Source organism: Gossypium arboreum, chromosome 9, assembly GCF_025698485.1.
Source record: "Gossypium arboreum isolate Shixiya-1 chromosome 9, ASM2569848v2, whole genome shotgun sequence".
In the NCBI taxonomy this organism is placed as follows: Eukaryota; Viridiplantae; Streptophyta; class Magnoliopsida; order Malvales; family Malvaceae; genus Gossypium; species Gossypium arboreum.
This window is the reverse complement of record NC_069078.1, coordinates 76,562,451-76,578,806: the sequence shown is the minus strand read 5'-3', so window position 1 is coordinate 76,578,806 and position 16,356 is coordinate 76,562,451. Positions and strand designations below refer to the sequence as shown.

The 16,356-nt window shown below is 33.7% G+C and overlaps 2 protein-coding genes across 5 annotated transcripts; one reads left to right on the top strand and one right to left on the bottom strand.

The window, feature by feature from the left end:
* Positions 1-231: 231 nt before the first annotated feature.
* Positions 232-3,700, bottom strand: LOC108456977 (myosin-binding protein 7). 4 transcript variants are annotated; one of them, XM_053018967.1, is made up of 4 exons: positions 3,497-3,700; positions 1,264-2,873; positions 874-920; positions 232-691 (listed from the first exon to the last, which is right to left on the bottom strand). In XM_053018967.1, the coding sequence occupies exons 2-4, from the start codon at positions 2,668-2,670 to the stop codon at positions 589-591; spliced, it is 1,557 nt and encodes a 518-aa protein (XP_052874927.1). In that variant the 5' UTR covers positions 2,671-2,873; positions 3,497-3,700; the 3' UTR covers positions 232-588. The 4 variants fall into 4 exon arrangements, with proteins under 4 accessions (XP_052874927.1, XP_017611241.1, XP_052874928.1 ...); XM_017755752.2 differs by lacking the exon at positions 3,497-3,700 and adding an exon at positions 2,994-3,421; XM_053018968.1 differs by lacking the exon at positions 3,497-3,700 and adding an exon at positions 3,050-3,421.
* A 2,206-nt stretch (positions 3,701-5,906) lies between these two features.
* On the top strand, positions 5,907-15,499 carry LOC108456976 (D-lactate dehydrogenase [cytochrome], mitochondrial). Its single transcript, XM_017755751.2, has 18 exons — positions 5,907-6,337; positions 6,521-6,623; positions 6,704-6,804; positions 7,709-7,757; positions 8,016-8,108; positions 8,480-8,594; positions 8,762-8,822; positions 10,099-10,135; positions 10,208-10,269; positions 11,112-11,208; positions 11,847-11,921; positions 11,991-12,099; positions 12,530-12,639; positions 13,757-13,819; positions 13,950-14,029; positions 14,146-14,276; positions 14,510-14,553; positions 15,069-15,499. The coding sequence occupies exons 1-18, from the start codon at positions 6,063-6,065 to the stop codon at positions 15,186-15,188; spliced, it is 1,725 nt and encodes a 574-aa protein (XP_017611240.1). The 5' UTR covers positions 5,907-6,062; the 3' UTR covers positions 15,189-15,499.
* The last annotated feature ends 857 nt before the right edge of the window (positions 15,500-16,356 follow it).

Below are 16,356 nucleotides of genomic sequence, written 5' to 3'. Positions count from 1 at the left end.
GCTTAGACAAGTTCATAGTTAAGGCAAGTTGGAATGAGAATATTGATAATATATTAAATTAAAAAATGAAGCAAATTGGACCATGTTTTGAGCATTATGGATAAGAGAAGGCAAATGTGCTTCCCACCAACTTAATGGAGTTGATATATATATGGTACATTACTAAATCATGATTTTGATGATAGATACTGCAACTAAACCAACAACTCTGATGAACTGAGCATTGCTTGATTTTGAAAACTATAAACACTTCATTACTTGAATAAGAAGCATACAAGAATCTGAAATATACACGAGGAGATCCACAATAGACATATACCTCAACCTGAAATCCAACAAATTTATGAGCGAGTATGCTCGCAAGCATCCCTGTTCTGCTGATATGCCAGCAAAATGTATCCCACCCCAAAAAGAAAGAAAAAAAAAACGAATATAAAAAATTAAATTAACGCTGCACAATATACCAACTTCTGCACAAAGGAATCCATTACAAAAAAATAGATGCAAAGCCTATACATGATAGCTTGATCAAAACCCATCGAGCATTCACACTTACTATTATAGTCTTCATCTGGACATGGGAGCTTTTCACACCTGCGTGCTTGAAATGCATCGCCACTGCCTCAGTCGAGGGCCCTTGTCTAATAGCATTAGCAAGCCAACATTGTTTGGTGATAATCCATACAGACACCTATATCATGATCGATGAAGAAACATGAAACAAAAACGAATCAAACCCAGGATATAATATGATGCTAAACTTTTGAATGTCACTTCTTAACAAACAGATCACAATATATAAAATTATGTATCTAAGTTCATGCTCTCTCTATACACCAGCATCTCTATGCATATAACAAAAATTCTCCTTACTTGCTTCGGCGAGCTTTCCGCCTCCAGACAATCAAGGATAAAATCCACTGGAAAATAAAAAAGATCAATGCACAATTAAGTTTGAGTGGCAATGTGGAAATACATCAAAGGAAATACAAGGATGTTTAGCTTATGGATAACATATAGTATTGCTCTATTGATGAAACATGATCACATGCTCATGATGCTTCCAACAAGTAAAGAGCGGCGTTGATATTAAATGGCTGGCAAACTTTTTGATTCAACAAAGGATGAAAGATAAGAGAATTGCAGCCAAATTACTTTGTAAAATTTCAAAGCAAAATGAAATCAAACGATGCAAAAATATATACACCATGGGTGCTAGAAAATATATACAGAAAAGGCATATTAGCTTAACGAAGATTTTACCTTAAAGACTGTCATGAATGGCAAGCTACCAAGAATAGATGACTTTGCCACAACATCTTGTCTATTTGATGGCATTTCCTTGGACAAATGTTGAGCTATTTCTTTCAATAAAACTAACTGTGCTTTGTCAGTTCGCATTGATAACAATGCTTGTCTCATTGATTCCCTGTCAGCCTCAAGGGCCTGAAGCCTGGTGTAGAGCTTCTTGATATCAGGATCACAGGCATCAGGCAGGTTAATTTGCCCCCTTGGAGTGGATGCATACTCATCGGTAATTCCAACTCCAGGTTTAGAGTCAAGAGTTTCATTATATACGGCCCCATTATGGACAGGATCAATCGTATAAACTCTGTCACTTGTATCGTCTCCAACTTCAGAAGCATTATCCATTCTTTTGGAGCTGGAAATCTCATCCATCCTTGAAATGAACTCCATCTTCTTGTGGCTAGCATTAAACCTGGGAGAACCAATGTGAAACCTGGGAGAATCGATTGTAAACTCTGAAGCCGTCTCTTTTGCCAACAAGGAATTGTAACTATCGATCGAAAACCTTCTCGAATGTCTTGTTCGCCTAGGAGAGTGACCGACAATCACCTTCTCGAAAACATGCTTTGTTCCGGAACATCCTCCATCCAGCTGACTGCCGCCAGAACTCCTCTCAACTTGGAAGATCCTTTGTTCCAAATTCCTCAACTGATCTCGAGCATGGGGGGTCTCTCCGAATGCATATTTCTCAACATCTTCAGCATCATCACCAGGATTCTCATTCATATTGCACTTGAGTTGGGGATAATCATATTCGGGAAGATCAACTTGCGCATCAAAGTCCTCAGCCATGCCCAGATTCCGAATCTCTCCATCCTTGTCACCTTCAGCCTCGGCCTCTGTAAGCCCGTAACTCATCATCCTATGCTTGTAAGCCAAGGCTTCACAAGTAAGAGATTGAACAGACTGGTCTTTCTTATATAAAAGATCCTCCAAGACATGTATCTCCTCCTGATCGTGTGCCATTTTCTCCTCTGCAAAACGCTTGAATTGGCTTGCCTCCATTTGGATCTCTGCCTTCTGTTTCTCCAACTTCAATATCATCGACATCGCCTCGGTTGCCGCCGAGGATGACGCATTTCTCTCCTTCTCCAATTCTGCATGCAAATCCTGTATTTTTTCTTGTTGGCTGCAAACAGTCTCCCGCAAAGCAGCACATTCATTCTCAATTTGGACTTTGGGATTTGAATAAAGATCAAATCCCGGAACATAAAACCGATCTCCAGTCTCAAATTCATCATATTTTCGCTTCACAGATCGAAACCAAGTACTTGAAGGTTTACCAATCAAAGAACAAGTGGGACACGCGCAATCACAACATTTTACCAAATCTCTTGGAGGTGAAAATATTTCAGACTCCATATATCAAGTTCAAGCGATCTTATTATTTCCTAACAATTTTTTAAAAAGAATCTAAACAAAACAATGAAAATAAATTAAAAGTTCTCTCTCTCTCTCTCTCATGAATCTTAGATCCTCCAATGAAATTTTCCTTCCGTTACATTTTAAATCCATCCACGACTACATAAATTCCTCTTGGATCGATGGATCAAAAAGAAAAGTTCCTGCAACAAAGAAGAATATAAATGAATGATACGTAAATAAAAGTTCTTTTTTTTTTGGGAGGAAAAAAAAACATATTTTTCTTATCATTCGAATCAAAACATTTCTCAATAAAATAATACCGAAATATAAATTTTCTAGAAAACAGAGGACTGAATGGGGAATAAATGCAACTAACGGTGGCAGCTGAGAGAGAGAGAGTATTTGAAAAAAGGAGGCAAAATTTCCCGGGAAAGCTAGCCTCCAGGACAGAAAAATCAACCCCTTTTTATCTTTAATTCCATTAAACTTCTCTTTTGAGAGAAAAAAAAAAAAAGAATTCAATCGCCCGTCACCAATCAATGCCTCCAAGAGGGAGAAATGGCAACATTTGCAATAGTGTCTGGAGGGAAGGAAAATCAGGAGCGGGGGAAAAGAAAATTGTAAAAATAAAAGGATGGAAAAGTGGAAACCCCCCAATATTTTGTGAGTGGGGGAGAATTTATTTGTTTTTAATTAAGCTTTTTTGCTTTTTATTTAAAGATGTTTTTTTTTTCTTCATCCCCGTGTCGACCGTAAGCGAAAATGAGGTAAGCGTTACTTGGAAAGATGAATAGGAGAAGGCCATGAATGGGTAGATTCTCACCACAAGTGAAAGATGGACGGTAGAGATTAAATCCGTTGATGTTGTTTAGGGGTAACTTGAATGATAGTTTAGGGTTACGTTGTTGAGCTAATTTTGGATAATTTAATCAAAATTGTTTAGCTAAATTAAGTTAATTTATCTCCTACACACTCATCACTAATCAACATTATGGATAATAAATAAATATTGTTCAAGTATTTAATTAAAGTGTACCTAAAAAGAAAATTTAATTAACTAAAGAAGTGGCATATCTAACCATCTCTTAACCTAATTTAACCCATGGAATTCAAATAACAAATTATATTCTATACCTGAATTATAATCCTATTTTTACTATTGCCATTTTTTTATTATTCTATAATTTATATTTTAAGTATTTTGCTATTAGTATTTTAAATTGTTTATCTATTATTGTATTTTATGTTCATTCAATAAATAATAATTAACTTTGATTAATTTTATTACTATAAAACTCACAATTTCTTAACTTAAAATATACTACTAATCCGTCCACTCTTCCTATATTTATAATTTAGTTCTTTTTTAAGAATTTAGTTCATTTATTTCTCATGTTTTAAAATTTAGATTTAATTGTTAATATTATTAAAATTTTTTTATTAAATTTGTGTGATTTTTGAAATATAAAAATAATCATTTAATAAAAAGGTATTAATAAATATAAATTTAACAAAAGAATTTTAATAATATTAACAATTAGACTTACATTTTAAATATGAAAAATAGAGGACTAAAATTTATATATATATATATATATATATATAAAAGAGTACAAAAACTTAAGCATATTTGAACTTTTTAAACAGGGTTTACAAAAGACTTACTAATCTCATCTAGCTTTTAAATTATTAGTGGTTTTAAACAAGTAGGTAAGAAGCTTCTTAAAGAGGCTTAAGGTTATAACTTGGGTTCAGGTTGAGTTGATGCAAAATTTTAGATCCGTTTAGTAAGTTCGAGTATAGTTTAAAAAATGGGGTTAAAATTTTGTTCAAGTTTAATGCAAATAAAAATATTAAACTTGAGCTCGCCCGACCCACTTGTATTAATTTTTAGATCATTTTATATAAAAATAAATTTTAAAAATATAATACATCACGGCACTAAAATACTAAAACAAATATTTCTTAATAAATTGAAAAGGCGTTTAAAAAATTATACTCAAATAACATTAATATAGTTACAACTTAGCAAGTTAATGCTAGCAAAAGTAATAATAAAACAAAAGATATATATATCTAAGCAATAATAAAAAAATAGTAGTAATATAATAGTGAAATAGTAGCAAAACAACAACATATCATTAGCAAAACATTAACATAACAACAAGAAAAAAATTTAATCAAATTCGGGCCGAACCCAAGCCTAAAAATCTTGTATGAGTTTATATTTTTTATCCAAACTCAATTTTTAAATCTATATTTTTGTCCAAATCATCTCACTTTTCGATAGAGATGGTGACTCAATCTAATTTAACTTAAACTTAAATCAATAGCTGAAAAGTCGTAATTCTCCTAATAAATTCGTCCAAAAGTTTATAATGTATATTCTTTGTTAAAATGATAATATTGAGATAACTTTTCGTCAGTGATAAGATATGACAACTAAGAATTATCTATGTGCCATCTAAAAATACATTGCTGCAATATTCCATCCAAAAATAAGTTGTCGCAAGTCGCTTGAATATTCACAGCTTTTGTGAGTTTAGTTTAAAATGAGATATATGCATAAGACTAACAGAGTGAATACTGTGCCTGTGCGCCAGATATCCAAAGCAATTTGAAGGGATTATACTTGCAAGTAGACTTGTTTATGGATCGGGCTACCCGACCTAGCTCGAAGGCTAGTCCGAAATATGGGAGGGTTTGAACAAAAATATACGCCCGAAAAATGAGATTGGATAAAAAAATAAAGTCCGTTTTGAAAACGAATTAGGCCTTGGGTAAGACATTTTTGTCTCAAGCCCGACTCGAATTCACTAAAGGATAAAAAAATCTATTTTTAATATTATTTTTTATTGTTTTCTCATTGTTTTGTTACCATTTTACTATTATGTTACTACTATTTTGTTGTTATTATTTAGATATTGTATAAAACTTATTTTATTGTTAATTTTGTTATTGTTTTAAAGACTTTGTTAATTTATTATTATTTAGAGGCATTTACTTGTTAATTTGGATCTATGTTAGTATTATTTAATGATACATATTTTTAAAATTTATTTTTAATTTGTTGAGAAATATTTATTTTGTTATTTTAATATTTTTAATATAATATATATATTTTAAAATTATATAAAATAATATAAAAATTAATGTGGGCTACTATTGGACCTAAATTTTAATATTTTTATTAAAATCAGATTTAAATAAAATTTTAGACATTTTTTAGGCATAACTCGAGTCTACCAAATTATCCTAAATTTTTAGTTGAGGTGGTACATTTACACCTAGCAAGAAATCCGGGGAAATTGAAGCTCGCCACTTGTTTAAGTTATTTTATCTACTTTCCGGGGAAAAGGAAAAACTTATCAGATTGTCAAGTTCCAAACATGGGCTTTTCGTTCTGGCTCGCTCGCTTGCGTTCTTGTTCGAACAAATCAGCTTTTTCCAAAGCTTTTCGGGACTCTTTTTACCATTATAAATCTCAGCTTAATACTTGTCAGAAGAACTTACCATCCACCATTGCTGAGAAAACCAAAAGCCATGCTTTTTCATGGTCCAGCTGTTTGCTTCCTCTGGCTTTTGCTGTTTCTGCTGGATCTCTTACTTTTCAATCCCACAACAATCATCCTTCACTCTGCGAACCTTCTAATCTGGATTCTCGGTTTGTTTTCTTTAATATCTTCCATTGTTTTTTTTTTTGTCATTTTTGATTGAGTGAAATTTGAGTTTCAACTGTTGTTCAGTAGAAAATTTTCAACTTTTTTTTATGCCCTTTTGTTTTTCTTGGATAACTAAGAAATCACCCAAATAAATGTTCTTTTTTTTTTTTTTTTTTTGCTTTAAGGAAAGTGACTATTGGTGGGAAGGCAAGCACAGAGTTTGTGGTGAAGGGCACTCATAAAGAAGTTCCACAAGAGCTTATTGATGAACTGAAAGCTATATGTCAAGTGATTTACCTTCTTTTTTTTTTTTTGGTTATTTAAATTCCTTGTTCATGTAACAGTTGGTGATATAAGCTACTTTACAGGATAATATGACTTTGGATTATGATGAAAGATTCTACCATGGGAAGCCACAGAACAGCTTTCATAAAGCAGTAAATATTCCTGATGTGGTTGTTTTCCCTAGGTGAGTCTGATTCTTGATCTTTGGGGTTCAGCGTTTGGTACTTTTTTTTTTTTTTGTAACTTGAAAAAAAGACATCAGTTTGCTTTTCTTCGTGAACACAATGATTTTATGCAAATCAATAATTAAAAATGAATTAACTTAAATAGTCCTAATAAATTTAATTTTATGGGTTTGGAAGTCCCTCTTATTATTATTAGTTGTGGACTGCAGAAGTTGAAGTAGGCATGATAATTGCAGCATTAGTTGTTAATTAAGGATTATGTACTTGTAACAGAGCTGTTTTGGAAATTGAGTAAAAAATGCAACTATGATACTAAAACAGATAAATGCAGCATTGATTAGTATGTCTCAGAAACCCTGAAGCAATTGGCATATTTTAAACATTGGATATCATTTTGAAGGATCTTTGAATTTGACATGCATATTCAGGCACGGGCTTTACCTTGTTCATTTGGAATGAACTCTTCTGATCATACACCTTACATGCATGTCACATCTGAATAAGATGTTTTGTAATGTCATGGAACTACTACTAGGATTATGTTGAACTTGAACATGTAGCAAAACTGGAAACTTCTTACATAGGTCGGCTTCTAGTAGTACTTTATGATAAACCATTTGCAGAGTCTCATTGTATTTTATTAGCATGATTTAAGCTATAACTAAAGCAATTCTCTACTCCCCGATTCAGGTGTTATTTCTCAGATATGTTTGGTAACTGTTGAGTGAGAAATAATGACTTTGATAAAACAAACCTTTTAGTTCGATAGGATGCAATGCATTAATCATGGTGCTTTTTTACAAAAACCTGGGTCACTCCAGAAGTTAGAGAACTGTTCACCATATATGTGCAACATTTTCTGTATTTTTTTTTTCAACTTCTATTCACAATTCATATTGACAGGTCTGAGGAGGACGTTTCCCAGATTGTCAAATCTTGTAATAAACATAAGGTTTGTTTCTTTGTTTGTATATAAGTTCATCAATAATGCATTTCTCTTTCCTTTTCCACTTTAAGTACAATTTGTCATGTTTTTGGGATTCTCTTTGAATTGAATGGTATGCATTGGTTAATGACAAGAATGTTCTTAGTACAGGTGACAGACACCGTGTCATCTAGAGTATTGAGCTTTGCCAGGGTACAACAAAAATGTCTTGGTTCTTCTTGAGCAAGTATAAAATTATAATTGTTTTTTTATGCTTGTAATCAGGTTCCTATAGTACCATATGGTGGAGCTACATCTATTGAGGGGCACACTTTGTCTCCTAATGGAGGTGTTTGCATCGACATGACCTTAATGAAGGTATATTTAATCATATTTCCTAGATAAATTAAAATAAAAAAGAAGAAGATTGGAATAAACTCTTTTTAATTTTATACCATGCATTTTATCGATACTGTTTAATGTGCTTCCTAGTAATGGCTTTTAACTGAAGTTTGTCCTGCGGCATGGGCTTTATTATCATCTAGTCATTGTGGCACTCATTCTAAACCTGTTTTGTATTATTTGAGCTGAAGCTTTGTTATAACACTTTTTTGACAATTATTTGACTTAAATTTGCAATTAATTTTGTGATAAAATCATCAATGTTCCATCGTGTAAAATGAATTTGCAGTTCTATCCATTTCGTTTTTTAATTTGTGATACTAGGAGTGATTTTTTTTAATTTGTAGAGAGTTAAGGCGTTGCATATTCGGGACATGGATGTTGTAGTTGAGCCTGGAATTGGATGGATGGAACTTAATGAATACTTGGAGCCTTATGGTTTATTTTTCCCCCTTGATCCAGGTCAGTTTGTTAGAGTTTTCCTTGCAACTTATCATTTTCTTAATGAAAAATAACTTATTGCGACATTCAGCTACACTCCTTGATAAAAGCACCATATATATATTATATTATATATTATTTATTGGCTTGAGTGTAACATTATCATCTTAAACCATGTTGACCTGCAGGGCCTGGTGCAACAATAGGAGGCATGTGTGCAACACGCTGCTCTGGATCTTTAGCCGTGAGGTAGTTGTTACTTTCTTTGCATTACCTAGTTGCCCCCTTGGTCTGTTGAAAAATTACATCTGAAATCTCTCTTATTGAGGTTTGTATAATTTTCATTTCAGCAATTTTGTACCAAACAAGTATTCAGATATGAAATGATGGATGTTATTTCTCCTAGAAAATGTATATCTCTGTTGTGCATGTAAATGAAGCCTGAAATAGACAAAAAGGGTTTGGAAGTGGCTTCAGGATTGTGTTTAAACTTCTGAAAGAATGCATAGGCGTTGATTCCTCACTAAAAACATTTTATGCAATTAGGGCACTTATATCTTCAATGCCTATATAGTCCATGTTTTAGTTCATCATGGGTTAAACAATGTTCTACAGGCTTTTGTGTCCCTTTTGATAAAGAATAAACATTAAAAACGTTTAAATGCCTCACATACTGAGGAGTCAGCTAGTGCCATTAGTGACCTTTTTCAGCAGAACAGTAGTTATATAACCTTTCTTTGCTTTAAGGGCACCTGTTGAAGACTTCAATATTGTGACATTGCATTGTAAAATGCATCCCTGTGATAGTTTCTTAGCTCGGTAAGTTAGATGCCATTGGTTTCCTGAAGAAAACTTCATTGTTGTCCTACATGTTCTGATGCATTACAAGGCTGGAAGGTGAATATTGCTAATAATATCTCAAATTAACCTTTCTTTGAGGTGCAAACATGATGCAATAATATTTTAAGAAAACTGTCAATGAAGGCTATATGTGCCCTTTAATTGGTTATCATCTTTCAGAATCATGCACGGTGCAAAAAAAATGAATGTTCACTATGAATGCGATCCTTTGGTGAAATTTGATTGTAGGATATGGAAATATTGATATTTTAAAATATTAACACCTTGAAGATTCCTTATTCTAGAGGGACTTGAGGATTCTTGAACTGAAGGATATTTACCTTAAAAATATAAGTCCTTTTTTTTCTAATTCTTGAGATTTCAAATGCCACGATCAAGAATGCTTCTCTAAAATTGGTAAATATGTTTTATATATGCATGTGTTGGTAAAGAATGGTCACACATGTATTTCAATGTGCAATCTTTTTTCTGCTTTGATTTCTTGTTTTTTTTTTTTTAATAAAACAATCATTAATAATTGTGTTTTATGGAAAAGAACTGAAATTCATTAACATTGCATTAGGTGGATGGTCTCTTAGTTGCACATATTATTTCATTAAATGTGTATAATGCTTATATGGTTTTACTGTTTATTGGATTTAATGATTTTGCTTTTAGCATGTAGGTATGGCACTATGCGTGACAATGTAATCAGTCTCAAGGTTTGTCAATTACTCTTTCGATGGATTAACTTGTTCATCAGTGAGGTATTTCTCATATATTGTACATTCCAGGTTGTCCTTGCTAATGGAATTATTGTTAAGACAGCTTCTCGTGCTCGGAAGAGTGCTGCTGGGTATGTTGTCCTATCACCTATGTCTTTGAATCATCTCTCTCTCTTTCCTCCTGGATACATGCTTATATTTCTAGCACTGTCATTTGCATTTGTTAAAGGCACTTGGAACTTTTGGAGCCCAATATAATTTTCTTTGTGTTCTTGGGATATTTTAGGCATTCCTTCAATTTTTTTTCAGGTTGCTCAATTTCTCTATGTGTTTAGGGTATTAGGGTCAAAGAGAGAAATGGTCAGTGACTTCAAGACTTAAGTTTATGTTACTTAGACTAGGGTACCAATGTTCGATGTGTCTCCAAGTGTGTGATTCTTCGTTTGCTCAAATTTTTGGACTCATGGTTCATTTAAAGCATTTCCCTGAGTAAGATATGGCTACACTGATACATGATATTAAATATTTATAAGATATATATACTGCATTACCACATTATAAATAAGAATCTTTTATTAATTTTACAAAAAGCAAAAAAATGTTTTTCTTTGAAAATGTTTCTTTTATCAAATTTCTTTTGATCATTCCTTCTAGACCCTATTCTTTAGCATCAATTAGGTAATGTGCCAGATGCATATTTGGTGTCAGATTTAGTGACATGTGTTGACACCTATACAATGGCCATAAATGACAGAGTCCTTGGAGCTGGGCTTTGTTAAATAAGCAACAAGTTTAATTTTCTTAATCCAAGTTTTTACTGCTTGAGTCAAGCTAGCATGATATAGTAGTTTGACATGCAAAAGATTATCGGCATTTTGTTATGATACCTTTTTCTTAATCAAATTATGCACTTTGTGTTTATTTATCCCCTTTTTTTGTATGATTTTATTCTCATTGGATTTGCTTTTCTTAGGTATGACTTGACTCGCCTGATGATTGGAAGTGAGGGGACCCTTGGTGTGGTAACAGAAGTCACTCTACGGCTTCAGAAAATTCCAGAGCATTCAGTGGTAAATTGACCTTTTTCTGCTTGAAGGCATCTCTTTTGCAATTTAAACTTGTTTCCTTTGATAATGGGATTTAAAATGTACAATGATTTGACTCTTTTAACGTACTCAACTTAATCATTAAAGTATGTTCTGCAAGTGAACCATTAAGGACGCATCTGAGTGTTCTACGTAAATAAATGATTATGACTGTTGAGCTTTTATTTCTTGTTGGTGTTTTCTGTTGGCTTTGAAAAGACTGGTTTAATTCAGTTGGATCTGGTTACAAATAAATGGTTGGAAACTGAAAACCATGTCAGTGGTATAGATGCTTTAAAAGTTACAAGTGCAGACAAGAAGAAAGAAACAAAATAGTTCATCAGGAAATTTGTAGGATTAAGGTTGGAGAGTTCTGAATAAGGAAGAAAATCAAGTTTCGCAGAACTACTAGTTTAGTGTGAGCTTCTGAATTACTATAGGTGCATAAGAATTAGGTGCAAGCAAGTAGAAGAAAGAGACAACCTATTGACTCTTACTTTTGGGTTTTGTACTATTATAAGTTTTCTTTTTTGGGTTTTGGAGGGGAGGGAGGTGTATTGCTTCTTGTGTTATACTTTAGATCTTAAATTTTATGCATTTTGACTGATTTTATAATATTGCAGGTTGCAATGTGCAACTTCCCCACAATTAAGGATGCTGCAGATGTTGCTATTGACACCATGTTGTCTGGTATTCAGGTAGGTTATACCTGTAAAATTTATGCACTTTTAAATCAGTTTCTTAGAATTTGTTTCCATGTATTTTAGGTGTCAAGGGTTGAATTATTGGATGAAGTCCAAGTAAGGGCTGTCAATATTGCTAATGGGAAGAATTTGCCTGAAGTTCCAACTCTAATGTTTGAATTTATTGGCACCGGTGAGTTACGGGATTGCTCCCTTTTTCTTTTTTGAATTTGTTCCATTAATTTCTTCTTTAATGTCAAGTTGGGGAGAATTTCTATTGCTAAGCTTTTGGCTAGAATAATTTGGCCTAGCTACTTCATTAAAACCTTAAAGCAAGTTAACTATGAATTTGGCATGTTGGGTTCTAGTCTTATTATTTGAACTGGAAGGTTTCCTCAGTGTTGATCTTTATTTTTCTTTTTTAAAGATCTTAGTACATCCATGATGCTAGTCATATAGCAAGAAATATAGAAGAACAAAAACAGATTACATGCACTTTGATTTTGCCGGAAGAGAGTCAAAGCCTGTGGCTTGTTTGAATCGGAGCTTGAGTCAGTTGTCTTAGTTAAGCTTTTTCTTTGTTACTTGTCCTGGATCCTAAAATATTTATTATTTTTTGCTAGAGGCATACTCCCATGAGCAAACGCAAATTGTTCAAAGAATTGTTTCTGAGCACAATGGCTCGGATTTTGTTTTTACAGAAGATCCTGAAGCTAAAAAAGAACTTTGGAAGGTAATATAGCTTAGTGTTTGACACTTCAGTTGTATATTTTTTGGCTGATACCTCTTTTGTATGTTTTTCAAGTTCCCTTTTCCTTCGTAAGGCTTATCTATCTGTCATTTTGGTATTGATTACGTCAAAGATGAAACTTGATTTGTATTAAGTGATGTTCAAGAACTTGGTTAGACAACTTGAAGAATCCTTATCAGTAATTCTTTTTATGGAAATATTTTTGATGATTTTTTGAATCCTGGTGAACAAGCATTAGACTTACAGGTCCTTAGAAGCAAACCAGAATAGAAGTGAGACTGTTTTAACTTGCCCCTTTTGTTATTCCATGCCATTTGACAAGAGCAAGTATTGAGCACGTTTCCTATTTAAAAGAAGGATGAAGGACTTCTTTCTCATAGAACCCAGTTGACTGGCACATTTAAAGTTGATTGAGGGCTGAGTATGTATGACATTAGGCATATATTGAAGAAAAAGGCCGGGAGTCTTATTGAAAGTAGAAAAATGACCTGATCCAGTTAATAGCGGCTGAGTGCACTATGCACTTGTCCACAAGCCACATTCATTTTACTAGGTGGGTGGATTCACCTAAGAAGGGAAGCTGATTGTGCAGTTTCTGTTTCTATCATTCTCCTGATCATAATGTTTTACGAGTAGGAAACTACCTGTTCAGATTGTTGCTATGGAGTAGTGAATATGCTTTTATGTCAGAGGGAAAGGCAGGATACAGATGCAATAATGCATGCCAAGGATAATATTATTGTGCTCATAGAACCCGGAATTATAAAGGAGGGAAAGGGGAACCTAGGGTTTAGGAGGGAGGGAGTGTACGTAATCCTAAAATGTCTCAAGACTGGCTGGACTTACAACTTTGTACTAAATTATTCCTAAAACGTCTCAAGACTGACTGGACTTTCATGTTATGTTTCATAAGTCAGTACTTGGGTTTATTGACATAAATCATACCTCTCCTCTCAATGTCCATATTTGATGATAATTCCTTTCATGTATATATATTATTAATTTGATTATTTTAAATAAGATATTGAGTTATATATATTTGCATTATCCAAATAAAGATGCCATTGATTTCTCATCTTTAATATGTTGGTTCCTGCAGATCAGGAAGGAAGCCCTATGGGCATGCTTTGCTATGGAGCCCAATTTTGAAGCAATGATTTCTGTAAGTTAGAATACAAGAATTAGCATATATGGATGTCAAGTAATCTGATTTAAAATTATTTAATTGTCATTGCCTGATTTCCAAGATTGGAAGGAGCCATTTTACCAAATTCTGCTTTTTCTTCATGTAGGATGTTTGTGTTCCCCTATCAAACCTTGCAGAATTAATATCAAGGTCCAAGCAAGAGCTGGATGCATCATCACTGGTTTGGTATATTCAAACTATATTCTTATTGGTTTTCCATTTGGGACTTGCTTTTGTTATTTGTGTGTTGACTTGACCTGATACTGATAATGCACAGATGCTTTTGTTTTTCATAATTACAGTACAGTTATTGCCCATGCTGGTGATGGGAACTTTCACACAGTCATTCTCTTTGATCCTAATGAAGAAGAGCATAGGAGAGAAGCTGAAAGGCTAAATCAATTTATGGTTTATACAGCTTTGTCAATGGAAGGTTCATACTCTTCTTGGCACTATGTCAGTTTATTTCAGATAATGAATTATTGAAGCTAATTCTGCTCATGATATGCTGATGCTGGTAATTAGAATACTTTTATTAGCTTCAGAATTATCTTTCGCTTACAGAGTAGAGAGTATATTACTTTAGCACATGCATGCAGCATACTATGGTATTGGTGAATCAATTCTAATATTAAACTTAATTTCAATGAGCTTATAAATGGGCAGGAACATGCACCGGCGAACACGGTGTTGGCACTGGGAAAATGAAGGTATATCTCTCTATTTCATTGTATTTCATGTGGTTTGATTTGGACTTCCAAGATGCCACCTTTTGGTGGTTTCTTCAACAAGGTCACCATCACAATTCACAGGCCAAGAATTGTTATCTTTTAGTACCAATAATAAATGTTCAAAATTTTGCCATGTATACATTATTTAGGCTAAAATATTAAAACGACCGTTGAACTTTATCACACTATTTAAATAAGCCCCTATACTTACTTTTACTTATACATAAGCCCTTATCGTTTGATTTGTATCTAAGTAACTCCTTATTTCATGTTAATTTATGTTAAGGGTTTGTTTAAGTATAAATTAGAAGTTAGGAGTTTATTTGGGTACAAGTGAAAAAGGTCAATCAAGGGCTTATCTGAGTAAAAGTTACAAAGGCTGAAAGCTTATTCAGGTGTACAAAAATTATGGGGACTTATTTAAATAAAGTGGTAAATTGAAGGGTATATGTTCATGAAAACATAATTATTAACATGTTGGTTTATGTTTTCAGTATCTGGAAAAGGAACTTGGAATAGAGGCCTTGCAGACGATGAAACGAATCAAAACAGCTCTAGATCCTAACAACATCATGAATCCAGGAAAGCTAATTCCTCCCCATGTTTGTTTCTAGAAGCAGTGGCCATCAGTTGCTGTTGCTAAATGCATGCGTGCTATTCAGTGGCTGTTTTGCTAAAATTTTGCTGAAGCTATTTTTCGTCATTGCACCAAACAGAGAATCAGTTCTGACTGGTTGGATAGCGGTGAGCAGTAATGTTGCTGTCATCCATCATTTCTTTTCATAAGCTATCCCTGGCTACATCCCAGTTTCTTTGTTCTTTGTTCCTTCGAATTAGAAAACTCTGTAATCTAACAGTGTAACAATAAATTAGCTCATGAAAAATATTAAGATTTTCATTTTCAGATGGCTTTATTATTACTAAACCATTGTTCCTTTACCTTTTTCCTACTTTGTAGATTTAGCAAGTTATTCCTTGCTTTGCATGTGCAGTAGCATCTTATGGTATACCCCTACCGATGCTATAACCTATGGGGTGTGCTAAGGTCAACTTTGTAGCGGGTACTGGATTGAGGTGAATTTGTGCTTCAGGTGATCTGCGAAGCCAGAAACATATTAGATGGCACCAGATTTAATATTTTGAGGCACCCTTCGATGCTGAAATGACCGATAGGAAATGGTGCTAAGTTATACAGAGGTCCTACCTGGGTGATCTCATCGTACGTCTTAATATATATAGCTTTTGTGGGGCTGCCTAAAGTTGCCCGAGCTTGTGCTTAGATTTAACTGCTCATCTTTATTAGCTAGTTCATTTCTCCTGCTTTCTTAAGGACGTTAGCCCTTGATTTTGCTGAGTGATTGAATTGGTGAAGCTTTTTGTAGAAGCTTCTTTTGTTAACCAGACCAGAGAGAAGCATACGGTTATGCCATGTATACAAACGTTTGAGCTTGTGGGACTGACATCCTATGCGAGGGTTTTGAGCCTACTCCTAGTTTGTTGAGCCGAATTGCCTATTTGGGCTTTATAGGTTTCTCTTTTTACTCGGTAAATGTTGTGTTTTAAGACTTGGGCGTATTATGTTATATTTGGGTTTGAACTCGATGGATTGTGGTATAAAAGGGAGCAAAGTATATGAGTTAATGTTAGGTGGCTTGCCTTGCTTTTGGTTGACATCCGGATTCACCTCCATACTAATGAAAGAAAATGCAGAGAGAATATGACGTTTGTATTTCATCACTTTGTGCAAATAACGTCTCCTATATACACACGCAAGAGAAAGTT